Below are 18,087 nucleotides of genomic sequence, written 5' to 3' on the forward strand. Positions count from 1 at the left end.
CTGAAGTACAAACAGAAGAAATTCCTTCCTGTTTCTCCTGCYTATCTATAATCCTCATAAATCTTGGAATGTGCAAATTTACAGTCCAGTGAGTTAGTACTTTTTAGTAGAAAMCATCCTAATGAAAGAGGCCAAATATTGTTGTGAAGATGGCCATAAAACTGCCATAATGWTGCCCATCAATTTTCACTCATAGCAGTATAAATCAGGTACCTCTCTGAGTTCCACCAGCAATTTTAATACAGGAACTGATATTGTAGGTAAGTACTACAATGAGAAGAAATAACTAATAGTTAAAAAGTCTTTGTGGTTCTTAATATAATATACTGATTTAACTAATATATTCATTTAACCTCTTGCCAAAATACCATTTAAAGTAACATTTGTCTGTACAGTTACATCAGTCAGATTAGGGTATAGCCAGAAATCTTCAGAAAGCTATCAAGCCCCATCAACAATTCAGGTAAATCAGTACAGCCCCACTGACTTTGGTAGACCTGGTCTTTTACTATTATTTCTTTGTTATGTGTTCCTGATGGGCTCTCATCATGAAGAGAATTGAAGCTCAGGTCTTCACTATAATTACACACTTACAGCAATTCATTAACTGCAATAGAGATACTTTTGATTTGCATAACTGTGAATAAGGCCATGATCTAGGTCACCCTCCCCCTTCCCAAGTTAGAAAGGAACATACCAGAAGTTTTAGAGTTAAAACTTCAGATGATGCAAATCAGCATAGCTCTGTTGGCTTCAGCAAATCTGGTACTGGTCCTGGCCTGTAATTTTTATAGCCACAAAGAGCAGGCAAGGCAACCTGGACAAKGGTTAGAATTTGAATGTTTTCCAGTAGAAACAAAAGGACTTAAATGACAGGGAGCATGAGGCACTGAAAAAATACTGCTCTACATGTATTGGTTTAAAGTTGGCCTGGTTTCTCAATTATTATCTTTGCACAGGTCTTGCTAACGCAGTGTTTAGTGGCCGAAGCAGTGCGATATTTTACAGAAGCAACGGAAAAATCAGCAGAGATCTCACGAATATCGTATTTGGCTTTCGAACTAGGGATACTGATGTGATACTGCTGTATGCGGAGAAGGAGCCCGAGTTTGTCACCATTAGTATTCAGAACTCCAAATTACACTTTCAATTGCAAAGCGGCAACAGCTTTTATAAGTTGACCCTTGCTAGTTCACGACCTGTGAGTGACGGGAAGTGGCATCAGGTGACAGTCTCTATGATAGAACCCCAGTCCCAGGCCTCTAGATGGCACATTGATATAGATAATAAGAGAGACACTGCAACTAGCACAACTGCCACAGGAAGCCTCAACTTTTTAAGAGAAGAGATAGACATTTATGTAGCTGACAAGGCTTTTGACAATCTGGACGGCCTGCGAGGATGTATGAGCACCATAGAAATCGGTGGCATTTATCTTTCGTACTTTGAAAATGCTGATGTCCATACTAAAAAACCTCAAGATGAACAATTTCTCAAAATATCTGCAAACCCTGCTRTTACTGGCTGTTTGCAGTTGGATGCCTGCAGCTCAGATCCCTGTATGCATGATGGGATGTGTGAAGACTTCTATACTTCCTACCGTTGCATATGTCCCAAAGGATGGACTGGCATGCACTGTGAAACCAACATTGATGAATGCTTTTCAAACCCCTGTGTTCATGGAAACTGCACTGACAGGATCAACTCTTATGAGTGCAGTTGTGAACCTGGTTACACAGGGGTAAACTGCGAAGAGGACATAGACAACTGCCGTGGCCATCAGTGTGCAAATGGGGCCACTTGCATAGATGGGATTAATGGATATTCTTGCTTGTGTGCTGGTAACTTCACCGGAAAACTTTGCAGGTACTATAAACAAGTCAGGTCCTTATGTTTCTGTCAGGTCACTTCTGAGAGATTATTACACCATTGATACCTCCATTTTAACTGGACATTACAAACCTGTATTCAGATTCTGTTGAAACGAGAATAGTTGTAGACAGTGATGATTCAAGTAACAACAAACATTGTCAAACACATACTAAATTCATTTTCTAAACAGTTGTGGAAATTTATGATGAAACCTTTCACCCTACTACCTTGTCTGTTTATTGTTTTGTGGTTTTCTTTCTCCCTCAAAGTATGCATCTATTTATACAYTAATTATGGGCTGCAGAATTAACTTATAAAGAGTTTGCAGTGCAAAAAGTTGTACAGACCAGTCAGATGTGGACTGAGACAGCAGAAAGAGACGCTAGTCCAGACAGAGACTGATGAGTCAGTGCAAGAAGSAGACAGGGGACATGCAAAACTCTTCTGCCAGCCCAGTTCATACAAGCTCCCCAGTGACAGGACTACAAGTCAGCCAAAGCCTTGAGGTAGATATTCAGCATCTTTATAAGGATTTTGAATCTCTAAAGCTATATTTTGTTAAAATATACGCTAGAAGAAAGTACTTTATAAGTAGAGAAATTCAGACGTAGTGGGTAAGATAAAACAACGATAAAAGAGTTTGTAAAGAAGTTTTCCCCGCAGCATCCTTCCTTGGCGAGTCTTCCTTCAGGCTTGTTCTCCCAACTCAGCAATTCTTAGTGGTTGCAGACACCACRCAGTCCATTCTTCCCATCACCTCTGAGGCATCCTTACATGCCTGCTTTCTGTTCTTCTCGGGCACTCGTCTACTAGGGCTGCAGGCTCTTTCCTTGTTTCTCTGTCCATTACCTGCTCCTCTCTGCACTCCATAAACTTCTCCCTTCTGAGCATGCCCCGTTTCTCTTAGAGAAAGCAAAATCCTACATATTCCTCCATAGGATACCAGTCAGCCCAGCCTGCTGCACCCTGCAGGGTGCAAACAGACCATCTTGTCCCTGCTGTGTAGGCTACAATTATATAGAGCAACAACTCAAATTCTTTGTGAACAGAAAAAAAACAGGGCCTGTCTCTCACAGACTCCAAATCAGCTCTGTTAAAATCAGCTGGTTTAATTTATACAATTTCAATTTGTAAGTTGAACTCTCTGGCTAATTTTTGCATGATGAGGATTTGGGAGTGAACCCTCAGACCTTCCACCATGGGAGTACTGTGGACAGTATGAACAGCTGTAGAGGTAGTAACAATTTAAGCTGCTCTTAGAACTGAACATTCTTCTACAACATTAGGAACCAAGTCACACTGAAAATTAACATTGTCAAATACRTGAATCACTCAGGTGGTTTGGGAAAATATATCAATGATGTTTTATACAGGTTTTTAGTTTCCTGGCAAATGATTATTTGGGTTAAAATAATTTCAGATAATTTCAGGTTTTCTCTTGAGTTGTCACAATCCAGAACTAAAAGCTATAGCGAAATTAGATTTTAACTGCATTCTAGCCCCATAAATGGCTCCCTCTACAGTAGGAGTATTGCCTATACCAAAAAGAAATATACCACATATTAATCATCTTCTAAATGCTCTGATAATTGCAAAAATTGAGATACTTGGAAGGCCTCAGTTTGGCTCAGATTTCCTCTTTAAATTGATGTTCAGAACAGGCCACAAGGAGTTAAATTCCACTGACTCCTCTGCACAAGATTCTGTCCTCTAACTTCATTTTCAACAAAAGTCCTTAAAAAGTTTAATCCCTTACCAAGAGAGGGTTGTTTTCATTGTACAGTCATGCTAGTCTGAATATAAAGACTTTTATTTTTCTTAGAGAAAGTAGGTTATAAAAATCCATTTTAATATTCTTAGACTATGCTCTCTGCAGTCATACACTGTAATAGGGCTCAAACTGCCGTGATCTCAGGGCTGGTAATGGACCTGAGTGTACTGACACTGCCTTTCCTGCTGCTTCTCTCCTGCTAGTAAAACAGCCTTGCCTTGAAGGAAGAGGACTAGAGAGCAGCAGGTGGAGTAGGAAGAGGGGCCACATGAGGAACTGCAAAACCAGACACAGAGCTGTTCACACGGGCTCTGGGAGGACATGCAGGCTTTTATTGTTGAAATTGATAAATTGTCCTTTGTTGAGTTTTGCTGAGTGTTCTGTGAGCAGTCAGACCTCCTGTGGTTTGAAGATACCTTATATGACAAGACTAACATGGTCTAGCTTGTGCTCTAATTCTCTCTTTTGAGCTTTCTTGCTAAGCTGTCCAGGTATCATTCAGATCTAGGATCACTAATCTAGCCTCAGGGTTGTCCCCTTTGGGTTTTGCTCAGAAATGAATTATTAAATTGCCAGTAAATGCTTGGAAAAGGAAAACCAAATTCAACAAATTAAATGAATTAAACAAAAACATATCCTTCCATGCCACTGTCTGTGGGACTTAAACTTCATCTCCTGCTTTCTTTCCTGCTTTCTTTCCTTTGGGCAATATACCAGTAAGTGCCTCCAGTACTCCCTCTGTTCAGTCGCTGCCTTTCCGTAATTAGGCAGGCAGCAGCAAATTGCCCATGTATTCCAGGCCCYGGTGTATAACCTGCACACTGGTGCAGGACTTCTCTCCCAGAGGGGAAACCAAGGAGAGGCATCAAGTATGTGCTGCATCCCTGTGCAGCTTCTGAAACTGTGTGTTCATTTACAGGCAAAACATGATGCTCTTCCTGCTTGTAAGGAATAGTGTTTGGCAGCAGGAGCACTGCTCACTGTATTTCCAGTCTAGATTCTGGCCCTTAGTCAAACAATAAATTTGCAAGGTAGAAAGGCTAAATACTTACCACTAAAATAACAGACCAATGTTAAACGAAAAGCTGAGAGAATAAGAGACTTTCAGAAATGAACAAGGAAAGTGTTATTAACTACTGCCGTTGCCTTGCTATTTATCTAGATACAGAAGATTACCATATACAATTTGTGGGAATGAAGAGAGAAATCTTACATGTTAYAATTATGGCAACTGTACTGATCTCAGTGGAGAGTTGAGATGCATGTGCCTACCAGGATTTACTGGAGAACGGTGAGATGCTTTGCCCAGCAGATCTTTGTAGAGCAATACTGCACTGTCTTCCTGGAAAAGCAGTTCCAGAATGGTCTAGAGTGTAACATCTACAGGGGTATCACCTCCTACAGTAACAGAAACAAAGCATTTTTTAAATTCAGCAGTTCCTTAAGTGATTTTGAGAATCTGAAAGTATAGTCTTTTACTTGGACAAAAATCACTAATTAATGCMGAAAAATTAACTCCAATATAACACCACTAACTCCAGTGCAAGATATTTTTTCTTAGACAGAATACAAGCCTTTTTTTTTTTTTTTTTAATTATTCCATGCTATTTTTATGTATGGCAAGGTAGAAATTTACCCTTTTATGCATGAATACACATARTCATACACATCCCACTCACAAATATATAAATCAGTTATAATACACTCATACATGAATAGGCAAAGCTGTTYCATTTTAACTCAAATCCATTTTGACTATACAATCTATTATCATCCTACAGGGATGGTATTATATGAAACACCCAGTGGCATTGTAGCTTGTTACTTTCTTATTGAATGCCCAAATATGAAAATTGAATTAYTTTCTAAAAAACAAGTTGAGAAGTTTTAACATGTAACTAGTTCAGCCTGAAATAGAAAGGTCCATCAGCCTTCCTCATAGATAAATTTGTATCTTGTAGTATTATTGTCACAATTCACACTTAGTATTTATTAATTCTCTACCAACAGCTCCTGAGTAAGGAGGCTTGATGGCCTAAGTGTATTAGGTGCTGTGGAAATATAGGAAGACATTGTCCCAGTCCTGGTAGGTTAATCTGAATAGGTACAGTAACTTTCTGGAGAACAAGAAAGGAAATATAGTACATGATGAAACAGAAAACTAATGACTTTTGCCCTAAGTGAAATTAACCTTACATAAGAGTATAATATCCAAAAGTTCAGCAGAACTAAGCTATGTGGCTGCAAAAACAAAGCAATTTTCAACAAAAGATTTTCATTTCCTCAAAAACTTAATAACTCACTGACTTTATGAAACAAGTACAGTAAGCTGCAAATAACAGATGAAGTGAAAATTTCCACCCACTCAATGCACAATGTAGTTGGCAGAAATGTATGGGTTGTACTGTTTAACTCAGCCAGAAAGTCCTCTTGCCAACTCACAGTATTCAAAAAAGGTTAAAAAAAATTATAAGCATAGTCTCAAGCAGTTCTTCAGYGTGATTTTTCTTGGGGCTTCAAGGTAGGAGAAAAGTACTTTTTCTTTCTTCCTTCCACTGCCAGGCAACTTGCTAACTACACTTTTGGGAATGAACCATCTTTGCATCCATCCCACTGGCTGGCAATAATCTCCATTTTATGGATCCCATGGTTCTCATATTAAACAGCAGTTTTGCACCACACATACTGCACTTTAACTTACCATCACAGTGAGGCATTCTTCTCTGTCGTCTAAAGTTGACTATTTATCATCTCCTCCTCCAGGCTGCCAAACTAGGTAAACTAGTAGTGTTTCTGTGTTTGAGATCTTCAAAACTGAAATGAGAAGGTTTCTCCTTACACATATGAGACTTCTTTTTCTAGAATAAATTCAAATATATCAGTTAATAAGAAAATTCAAAACTCTCAAACAAAGAAATTCTTTACAATTCTAATGGAGTTGTTCACATTCTTCTTCAAAAGCAAATTAGATCGAATTATTTGGCAAAACTAACCATTAGCATAACTTAAAAAGAAAAGAGGGGGCAAGAATTAAAGGGAAGCTTTATCACAGAAAATCACTAAATCATTACTCTAGCTTCAAGCAATATTGCACATTCTTAAATTGGTTCTCTTGAAATTGTGAAAACTCAACTTTCCTTTCTCATAAAAATTAATTCAAAAATATTTAAAGATATCTATTTAAGCTTCTAAGATACTATTCTGTACCTGACATTTGTATAATTCTCTTCACATAGACCAGACAGCAGATTCTGCTGGGCATCTTTTGGCATTTCTAATTGAGAAAAAAAGGTGAGCCTTCCCAGCGGTACTCAGCTGTGAAAAACACATATTTGCTTGACTTAGATCCAAGTTACTGAGAAGGAAAAAGTGTCCTCAGCTCCCAGTAACAAAGTGGTTAAGTAGGCTTTCAGCAGAACATGCACTTGATCTGGCTCTAAATCATACACAGACTTTCATTTTACATTACCAAGCATCATTTAGCGTGAAATGCCTCATAGAAATGAAACTCCCACTTAAGTACCAGTGTTTGAAAGTAATACAGGAAGTTCAAGATTTAAGTGTGACTGATAAGGTAGTTAATAAAATCATATGCATGTGTGGAAATATACTACAGAATTCAAATATAACATTCTCCCCCCCACTAAAATGTGCCTGTTTTATGCATTTATTTGCAATTTCAGATGCTCACTATTTGAAATCTTTCCTCTAGGTGTGAAAAGGACATTGATGAATGCAGCTCCGATCCATGTCTGAATGGGGGGCTCTGCCAAAATCTGCTCAACAAATTCCACTGCCTCTGTGATGTAAACTATGCTGGAGACCGCTGTGAGATAGATGTAAGCGACCTCTCCTTTTTTGTCTCTTTACTACTGTGGCAGAATCTCTTTCAGCTYCTCTCCTATCTTATTCTACGAATGGATGATGATCCAGCAGTTGARTGGGGTGAACAGGAAGATTATTAGCAGTCTTTAAAATGTTGTATTTTAAAGCCATTGAAACAACAGAAGATGCCTTGACCAAAGAGCTTAGAAAAGCAATAGAAATATCAGAGCTAAAAATCATTTTCTTTTTTTTTTTTTTGAACATATGTGAAATGCTTAATTTTATATAATCACTCTTCAACTCTGGTTTTAAATGTGGGAGCAAACTTTTTAGGTAACAGTATGTTCCTTTTAACATACTGTAACAAAGTGAATGATGAAAACTTCRTAATGCAAATGTTCAGGGCCAAGTTCTTACCTATTTCATTTATCACTTTGGATCTGTTTTAGTTCTTTCACTTATTTTTGGAATAAATGCTAGCAGATCTTAAAAAAATTTTCATCTCATCTCCACCAGAACATTTTGCCACATAAATGCTGCCAGCCTGCAACAATGGAACACACTGGTAAGACACAGTACACATTAAAGAGACCAGTAAGATATACTGATTTTGGCATTCAAGCCCAGCAACGAGTGACAAAGGTCCATTGGCATTAGAGAGGCTAATTTTACCATTAAATGTTACAGCTATCGCTATCTTTGTATCGCATACCATACTCATTCCTATTTTTTGGCAGTTTGGTCTCGCGTTTTTGAAACTGTATATAGTAATTCTAGATAATTAGATAATGGCTTGGACTACCAATTAGCAACGTACTGAATGCACTCTTATACCTATCTGAATTAGTAGCAATCCTGCACTGGTATCCGTCCTGTACCAGTGCATTAGTAGCCTGTTCAATGTATTTCATTGAAAAAAAAAAGTCAGCTGTCTTAAAAGGGCACTTTCATCATGATTCTTCTTTCAATAAATGCCTAGTAGGCACATCAGATTTTAAAATCATAGATTTGTTGTATGTTTGTCAAAAGATTTCTACAACTTGAAGTAAATCTACATTATCCATAAACAGATATGAGTACCAAAATACAAAAATACAAAATACAGAGGTGGTTTTCTTCACAGGAAGCAATCAAGGTAGTTCAGTTGATTGGTTCTACATGGATTCTTTAAAGAATAAAAATAATAGGGGCCTGACAATTGGGAAAACCAAATTAACAGACCAGATTAAAATCAGATTAGCAAAATATCTGAATATGTATATGCCTTTGAGAGTGTAGGYGCAACTGAAGTACACTGTTAAATACAAAACAGTATCACAAAAAAGTGAGTTATTGTTTTCTGAACAATGCTCTAACACAAAAAGCATTCATGAACTGTGCAACCATTTCTTTTGATAGTCATGATCATATTATATTAGTATAGATTCTGTATTCCTTTTAGTCATTTAAGTAGTGGCAATTCAAAAGAGTAAGTGTGTGTAAGACAGTACGTTACTATCATAGAATCATAGAATGGTAAGGTTRGAAGKGACCTCTGGAGATCATCTAGTCCAACCCTCAGCATAGCCCTGTACRGGGACTGAACCCACGACCTTGGCATTAGCAGCACCATGCTCTAATCAACCGAGCTAAACCTGCCCCCTAATTGAAGTGATATGGCATGTAGCTGAGTTACAGGAAAGAGAAGCTAATATTATATACTTAGGTTTTATGACTCCTGAGAGAACAGYTTATCTTTTGCACAAATTATTGAGCCCCATGATGTTATAGGGCTCTGCCTCAAACCTGACCCTGCTTCTTCAGTCCAAGTCAACTTTCTGTGGATTGGACTTTGAGTTTTCATAAAAAGCAAATCCCACCTTTACTTCTGCATTGCATTCAGACATCTTAAAATGGGTATAATGAACATGTTAAGGTTACCATTTAGCCACAGTAGGATACAGCAAAAGTCACTGCCCAAGAATCAATGTCCTGAAGTTAGTTATTTGTGTGACTACCATTCAGAGCATAACTGCAGCAACACTAGTATCACTAAAAAGTATATAAAAAAATAAGTTTTGCACATTTTTGGAAAATGCCATTATTCATCCCTGTGATATGTCACATATTCCTGTTTCAAGCACCCATCTTGGTATGGAAACCTAGGCGCGACATATCTATTTATAATAAGTGTATTACACAAGGATAATTTCTTTGCTATCTTTACCTTACAAGAGAAGTGATTGAGGTAATTTTCTTGTTGATTTCTTATAAAAATTGTTACACAGCTAAAAGCTCCRTTCTCCTGTGTAAGTAAGTAGTAAATACTGCATGGGAAGGTATGTTCCACTACTTGGAGTAAAATTAATGTAGCAGTATCAGGAATAAAACTGTGTATTATATTAGATGCAGTATTTAGTTATCTGACCTGAAATCACATATAATATTTTGAATAACATAACACAGTCCAAGACAACAATATCTCTAAACCAAACAGCATTTTTGAATTTCTTTCAGTGATAATATGATTGCTTGGGTTTTTTCATCTAGAAAAAGTAATGTGACCAAACTTGTTATTTTACATGACGAAAGCTTTTGACATGTTTGTTTTTTGATATAAAATACCAAGTCAAGTCAAACCTAAATGACAACATTCACCTTGTTTTGAGTTAAAATGCCATTTTGCCTTCATTTAAAAGAGAAATTTAAAACTAATAAACATCATTATGTTGGAAATTTTATTCTAAACAGCAGTTTCTACTTCATCCTGTATTAAAATGTTACTTGTTCAATAATATTGAAATGAAAAAGTAAAACATATCAGAATAATTTGAAATGAAAACTAGCATACCATTTCAGAATTTCTTTACTAAAAGTAAAGAAATAACAAAATTTGAAAATTCTAATGCAAAAGCTGATACCTTTAACCAAAGCTGTTCAAAACAAGACTTTTTTAAAATCAAAATTTCACAAATAAAATTTTGAGGATTTTTACTACTGGTTTTAGCTCAACTCCCAGGTAARTAAATTAAACATTTTAAGTACCTCATAGAATATGGATAGACAACAGAATTAGGTCTATGACTTATCAGTCATAGACCGATAAGTTTTGAAGATTTACTATTTACTACAATAAACCAAAATTAATTTTGATATTAATATTGAAGAAAGCTAAGAAGCAATACATGTAATAACATGCTCTAGCTATATGAAAAGACAAAACCCAAAGAATATATGTGTATAGAGTTTCCAAAATTCCTTCCCTTTAATACAAGAGACTTGATATGAGAATGTACATACAATATGACATACAGGTTTTATAGGGATTTGAAGATATATATGTATGATATGAAGATATATACATTTAGAATATATTCATAGCAGTGCGGTAGTTTGGATTTTCTTTTTCAGAATACATACCACAAAAAATAGTCTCTGTTACTGTAACTGAGTTCTTTCCTTCCTCTAATGCCTTGTCATTATGAACATCTCCTAACTCCAGAAATGCTGTTCCATTCCTCTTTGTACATCTGTATGCTCAACTGCATTGTGCATGTGTACATAACTTTCCTATCTTTCTACACAAAATAAACATTCTGCCTTTGTCTCTTTATGTCTACTTCTCATTTTCTGCTAATGACTACRTTCATTTGCTTTATGTGTGCCATGACTTCTGAATGCTTACGCTTTGTAATTATACCACACAAAAATTAAGGCTGCATCGTCCTTATTTGCTCTACAGGCCTATTGACAATGCAGGGCCAGGCACATAGCTCCAAATGAAGCAGTTCAGCCACTGGAACCATTTTAGCTGCAATATTGTGCTACTCTATCAAGGTTAATTACCCACCCCACCCCAGGTAGCTCTTGGTGTCTTATAAACACACAGCTAAATAAACAAGTCCCCAAAGCAATTAGGCAGGGGGAAAGGGATTTTAACCACATGGTTTAAAGTGACTCTTATTACTTTTCTTCCATATTTACTGTCAACGCTTACAAAGTCATTGAGTGTTAGGAGGGCTCTGTTAACATTTTGACGGGTCATCTCTTTCCRTTGAGCTACTGTAGTCCTATACAACCTGTAGTCAGGTTGGGACCATCCAAYGTACAAGTCTTTAAATCTTCAAAGAAGCCAGTGAAGAATTGACTTGATGTTTCTGGTTTAAAAAAATWAAAAAAATGGAAGCCAGATTAATCAAAATAAGGTTCTTGAATATATTTTTTAAAAATAAATGGAGTTGTAGATTATTTAAATGTATACAGTTATGTAAATACATCCAATCTCAAAGAATTATTTATTTACTTATTTATTTATTTAAGGATTTAAGGGGTTCAAAAGGCCTTCATTCAGGTCTAAMGTAAAGGACAGTAAGATCTCCATACATCTCCAGTGTTTCCACTTTTTGTAATTTCATTGCAATATTTTGATATTTACTTTTTATTTAGAAAACAAGCTCCCACAGGCAAATGATTTTGTGAGGACCTCATTATTAAAAAAAAAAAGAAAAAAAAAAACAGAAACAGGATCGTATGATTTTGGATGCGGAGAACAGCTTAGAAAACTGTGATCTCAGTTCGCTCAGGATTAGAAGGATATGAGATACACAAATGAAAAAAAGCAAACAGGCAAGTTCATGATTTTTGGAAGTGCGGCTTATGATTCTGAATACTGATACTATCAGAAATGGATCTCTCCATTTTTATATTTTGAACTTATGATTCAAATAGTTCTTCAGATGCCAGTGACTAAGTCTCATAGAAATACTGTTAATGAGAAAGAACAGTGTTAGGGCTTRAGAGAAAAGAAAGATTTCAGAAAAGAGGGGAAAGACAGCAGCAGTGGAGGTCTTGGGAGGGAAAGCAAAGGAATTTACATCATCTGTGGGAAAAATGAACAGATACTCTTTAAATGAGTTTGCAAAGAAGGGAGAATGTATTTCACTGAGGAAGTACACATGAGAATGGAAAAGACAGGATTGGTCTATCAACAACAGCTCCTACTTCTGACCCTTAAAAAAGGGGTGTGACCCTCCCCTACTGAAGCTCCAAAGCAATTCAGACTGCCAGCAGTATCTTACTGTGATCTTAGTTACGAAGAGCCTACATGTTCATGAATTTGAAATTATCTTGAACATTGTATGCTTATGTGCATTCCTTTACCTCCAGAACATTTAATTTTTAAGAAACTAGATTAATACTTGATATACTCAAAGCATGTGACTACAGTATCTTGGTGAAACTAAAAAGAAGGAAAAAAACTGCTTCAAACCTAGAGTGATGAAATAAGTTTTCTTTCTAGCTGTAAATATTTTTCCTGGCTTGCCAGCCAAAATTCAATAGAGGGCACTTTATGCTATGTATTAATTTTTAGCATTTTAAATTTTATTCTTATATTCTGATACAGTGATCTTTCCCTAGAACTGAGAAATCTTTGTTTGCAGTGAAAAATTCTTCAAAATTTCTACTTCAAGAACTATGAACTACTGTAGCTTAAAAAAAAAAAAWAAGGCCTCTCTCCCCAGATTTCCAGCAAGTCTGCTGTCTACAATACTTAGATAACTATTATCTGTAATAGATCTCCAGAGAACAAAAATGATGCAGAGTTTGGTTGTTCATTTTACTTTGTGTTTCAAGAGCGCCCCGAGGCCCCATTAAGCTCACGAGCGTGTTCTGCCCGTGCTGTGCGGCGCAGAAGGCACACCCAGGCCCTGCACCGCCGGCTAACAGTGCAGGCTGTGATTTGAAATTGTTTGCTGAGCATTTCTTGAGCACTATCCTCAACTTCACCTGTGGGACCGCACTCCCGCACAAAGCATACCCTCCCCTATTGTAGCTGCGCATATACATGACACTTGAAAGTGGAGGTGGATTTCATATCCCAGAATTAAAGTTCTGCTTTAAAGTAGCTGCTGCTATCCTCTCTGATGTGCACCAGTGTTGCTGGCATAGCCTCTTCCAGCTGGTACYGTTTCATCCTCTTGGGTGCGTGGACAAGCATCATGCACTGGAAGTTATRATTCACATTTAATGTTATTAAAACTACACTGATAAGCATGTAAAATATGTYCAATATTGAATCTAAATTCAATAAAACTCTCTCAGGCTTCCATAGCACAGACATTTAGAATTTTGATTGAATCTTCTCTACAGTGATTAGCTAATATATTCATTAACAGCAAGGGTTAGTAATATGAATGTAGCAAATGATACTTGATTACAATAATTAATGCCTAGTGGTTCATGAATAAYGCATTCTCTAGCTATTTCCATATTCATACTTATGAGGCTATTAATGGATAATTATCATTTTGACTGAAAGACGTGGACACCAACTATATAACTGCATCATTTTTTTTTACGAGTCTCACTGTGGCTTTACCTCTGTTTGTCTTGCACTTGCATATGGCTGTTTTGTACACTGAGATGGAAGTGTTTTAGTGTTCTCCCCCCCCCCAAGAGATACAGAGCAATGTAATGATCAATGTAATGATAAATACAGTCAAGGTTAGTTTTCACAGTGCACCAGTTCTGAACCAGTACTCATATCAGTTTATGTCTTGAGGTTACAAAACAATTGTGTAGAGTTTTAGGATATTCTTTGAAAAGAAGAAAGTATTCCCAGCCTTTTCTCTCGAACAGAAAACATTTCTAATATTAACAGGTTTTGTGCAAGAGCAGTATTTTTGCTCTGTTTCTTCAAATAAAAAAACAAAAATTCCCGAAGAAATCTGTACATTTGTAAGGGAAAGTATTTGGTGAAATAACTTTGTTCTCTTTGTGATTGTTCAGTGTGGATTTGTTCCTTTCCTGAATTTTACAGTCTTTCCTGCTGCATTAGGTTAGAGCATTTCAATACTTCATCAAAGTTTGTTCATTTGTGAAACTAGGATAGCAATACTGTCAACAGCTTTAATCTAATCAAAAAATTCTGTCCAAGATATGTTTTATTTATCCCCCACCACATCAATTTCAGCTGTCATTTAAAAGGATACATTGCTGCCCTCCTAGGTTTGAAGAATCAAAAAGCCATAGAAGAYCAAAAACACAACATACATTTTTAAAAAATATATTTTTCGTATTCAAATATAGTTATTTTAAGGCAATGTAATTATTTTTCTTCTAAGTTTGAACGCTTAATGTTGGGAACACTCGTAACACCATAATATTCAGCTGCCAACCTCAGAGAGTGTGGTTAAATGACGAACTAAAGGTGGGTAAGCCAACTGAAGCTGAAAACAACTGGCGTCCTGGTTTTCAGACCAGCCACTCACCTACTGCCCCATCTCTTCCACCCCARCTAAGGAGCTGTGGGTACCCCAGGTCACTGAAAAGCTTATCCCAGCTATTACAATCTGCAGCATGAAGAGCGAGTCTTGCCACATGCAGAGCTCAGCTCCAAGTTTGCCCTAGTGAAAGCTGTGGCTGAACAGTCTGTGATTCCAGGTAGCCAGACACAGTTAAGCCACCAGCCAGCATTACACTGATGTCTTAGGGAATGAGCACGTTTGGATCTACTATGACTTTTTTTCTTCTCCTGTGCTCTGCAACCTATTGAGAAAGGCTAACATAAATTGTAAAATATTTTCAAAATTAGAACCATTATTCTGGAATTTGCTGTCTTGTATAGCTAACTCCACTGGGAGCGAGGCTTTTGCCTCTCCGTAACATAAGCTCATGGAATCAGAAATGTTTGAAAACACTCTTGGTTATGTACTCATACTGAAGCCAGTGGTACTTTAGGACCAAAGAAGAGAGGAGTGAATCCTTGTTTAAAACTGACACTATCAACCTTCAGCAATCACGATAGTGCCTCCAGCCCAGGATGCATTCTTGCCAGCTTTCTCTCTCAGAYGAGGTGTGGGACATGGGTCAGAATTGCTACCAGGGAACAGCAGTCTGCTCTCAACTATTGGCTTTCATGGTGCTCCAAAGGTCGAGCAAAGGGTGAGGCTGTGGGAAGGAAGCAGGCAGCCTCGTCTGTGTAACACAGGGTCTGCTTATAAGGGCATTCCCTGATACTTCTGATACTGATACTTCTCATTTTATCCTCACCAGCACCTTCCTACAAGAAAGCTCTCAATGTCATAGATGAACTTTTACAGTCTGATGATAGTTTATTAAAATAATCTTATTTCACTGAGTGAAATAAGTTTTTGCTCTTTTTATCAGCCTAGCAGAGTCAGCACAACTGAGTAGGAGAAAACCTGGAATTTATTGGGGTCATTCACGTAATTCTAGATCGCACATCATGGCAGAATCTTTACTGTTGATGGTATGAGCCAGAAAGAACCCTTCCCTTGCCAGGTCAAATGTGGAGTAAGAAGAAACATCTTTAGATTTATAAAATGAGCCGTTCTGCTCTGGAAGTCATTGGAAATGTCACAATACCATTTTTACAGTTGTTTTTCAAAGCAGAACAGGCCTTTATATCCTTTGCTATTTTCTATTAGCCTCTATTCTACACATGGGATTTAACTAAAAATTTTAAACAGATATTGCAAGAAACATATTTAATGTGTCATAACATTAGGATGCAAAGACAATAAGGTTATCTAATATGTCTTAGCAGGAAAAGACAAGAAGGCTCCTCACAAGGCCCGCATTACTGCACGCATCAGTGAAAAGCRGTTGAATATTTAATGTGCGTGGTAAATATAAGCAGAAAGGGGAACCCAGATGACATATGACAGCGTAACACTCTGCAGTATAGGAATCAGCTCAAGTGCAGTATTCACATAACACGTTTAGTATTCAGACTAACACATTTTGTCTGTACACCATCCTTTATGTTGCAATGGCATCATTTTCCTTTTTCTCACCTTCTGATGTTTTCCCTGTAGACTCACATTCACATCACATGGGCATTTACTTCAGTCATTGCTCACTTTATAACAAATTCAGGTACTCCAAGCCTGTATTGTTCAAATGCTAAATTTTACATCTTTTTCTCATAGAGTTCATGAGATTTAACATTTGTTTGTTTTTTTTAATCTATTTTTTCTATTTTCCAGTAACATGGCAGGCTTAGCAACTACAGAAGGGATTCTGGAAGTTGCTTTGAAACAATTAAATAAAAAAACCAATGCTCTATTTTTACTTGCTTTTTTGGTAAGAGAAGGCACAAATACTTCTGCCTTCAGTTATCTTTGTAGATGAATGGTATACATCTGACCTCTTCCTAAGGACTATCCAAACATGAACCAACATTCTGGCATTTCTGATTACTGCTATCTACTCTAATCGAATGCCCAAATTTTGCCTTTGCATTTACACTGCTTTTTAAAATACAATATGGGAGAAAATTATTTCGCTGCAAGTATTAAAAAATCTTTTATTTGTATTTTCCACTGAGGTGATGTTCAGTGGTAAATTTTCAGAACTTTTTCACAAATATAAGTGTTTATATTTTTATTTTTATTTATCTTTTTTATCTTTTATAGATGTTTATCATCTTTTAGATGTTTAATACCAAAACACAGTGTTTCTCCAATAGCAGGCACTAATCACCTGTGTGCTTTCACTTTTACATAACACAATGCTTTCTATTTTCTGGATAACTTGGCCAAACATTGACTGAAACCAGACTATAAATTTGTTCTAGTTCCATAAATCACAAATAGCTTAACTGACCAAAAGTTTCTAAAGAAAATGCAACCTCATCTGCAAGCTGAAAAATATAGCCCAGGTTTTCACCTGAATGCTTACGGGAAGAAAAAGGTAACTCACTCATAATGAGACCACGATGGCAGCAATCTCTTGGGATTCGATGCTTGTCCTGTTCACCAGCACTACGAGAATTCAGATGCGGGTGAGGCTTYACATGGAGCTTCCTGCAGGATTAGGACTGAAATGGTTTCAGAGTAAGCTCATTCACTGCCATTACAATTACAAAGACCAACAGTTCCCTGCATCTTAAATGTTTGTATATACAGAGTGGCAGGTAAAGGTAGAAGGAAATTTCTTAGGTACTGCAGTTTAAGCTCTTTGGATAACCTTTTGGATGCAGTTTAAACTGTTTGGATAACACTTTTATTCAGGTGCCTAAATGGGAACCATGATCTTAAAATCCAACCACTATTTTATTTTTACTTTGTTAGCTCTATAGCTCATTAATACCATCAACAGATTAGCTCAGGATAACAAATACATCTTGTAGAATAGTATTAATACCTCAGAAAATAATCACATGCTTAAGATTACTATCCCCAAGGTCCATGAAACCATAATGTTTCCAGATAAAACAAGGCTGGCATGTTCATCTGCCTATGTATCTCTTGRTAAACTGTGCATGTAAAGTACATTCTTGTGCAGAGCCTTTTTCAGTTCTTGCTAAGAAATCACATTCCTAACAATGTCTGAAAAATTTTACACACTTTACTGAGCTTCTGGAATATTTTTCCATTAAAAAAGCAATAAAAAGAATTTCCTTTTCTTGAAGATCTGAGAAGTATTTTGGTTTCAGATGATCAGGAGTATTTATCTGGTTTGATACACAGAGGCAATTAAATGAGAGGCAGAGCTTGTTACATACGTATCTGAGATTGTTTGTACTTAAATGTGCATCAAAAACAAGTCCTCAAATTTATTCAAAGAATATTTGGGAGAACAGATTATTCCCTTTTCAAGAGGAAYGAGAGTAC

The 18,087-nt window shown here is 36.8% G+C and overlaps 1 protein-coding gene across 1 annotated transcript in view; it reads left to right on the forward strand.

Annotated features, from left to right (window-relative positions):
* The window catches only part of CRB1 (crumbs cell polarity complex component 1), a 116,709-nt gene that overhangs the window by 84,820 nt on the left and 13,802 nt on the right, over nucleotides 1-18,087 (forward strand). The window contains exons 9-11 of the mRNA XM_085312955.1: nucleotides 960-1,866; nucleotides 4,806-4,934; nucleotides 7,356-7,482. Of these exons, the coding sequence (XP_085169081.1) occupies nucleotides 960-1,866; nucleotides 4,806-4,934; nucleotides 7,356-7,482 (1,163 nt within the window). The remainder of the gene's footprint in view (nucleotides 1-959; nucleotides 1,867-4,805; nucleotides 4,935-7,355; nucleotides 7,483-18,087) is intronic.

This window comes from Rhea americana, unplaced genomic scaffold (assembly GCF_003343005.1).
Source record: "Rhea americana isolate MKP2758 unplaced genomic scaffold, rheAme1 scaffold_371, whole genome shotgun sequence".
Taxonomy (NCBI): domain Eukaryota; kingdom Metazoa; phylum Chordata; class Aves; order Rheiformes; family Rheidae; genus Rhea; species Rhea americana.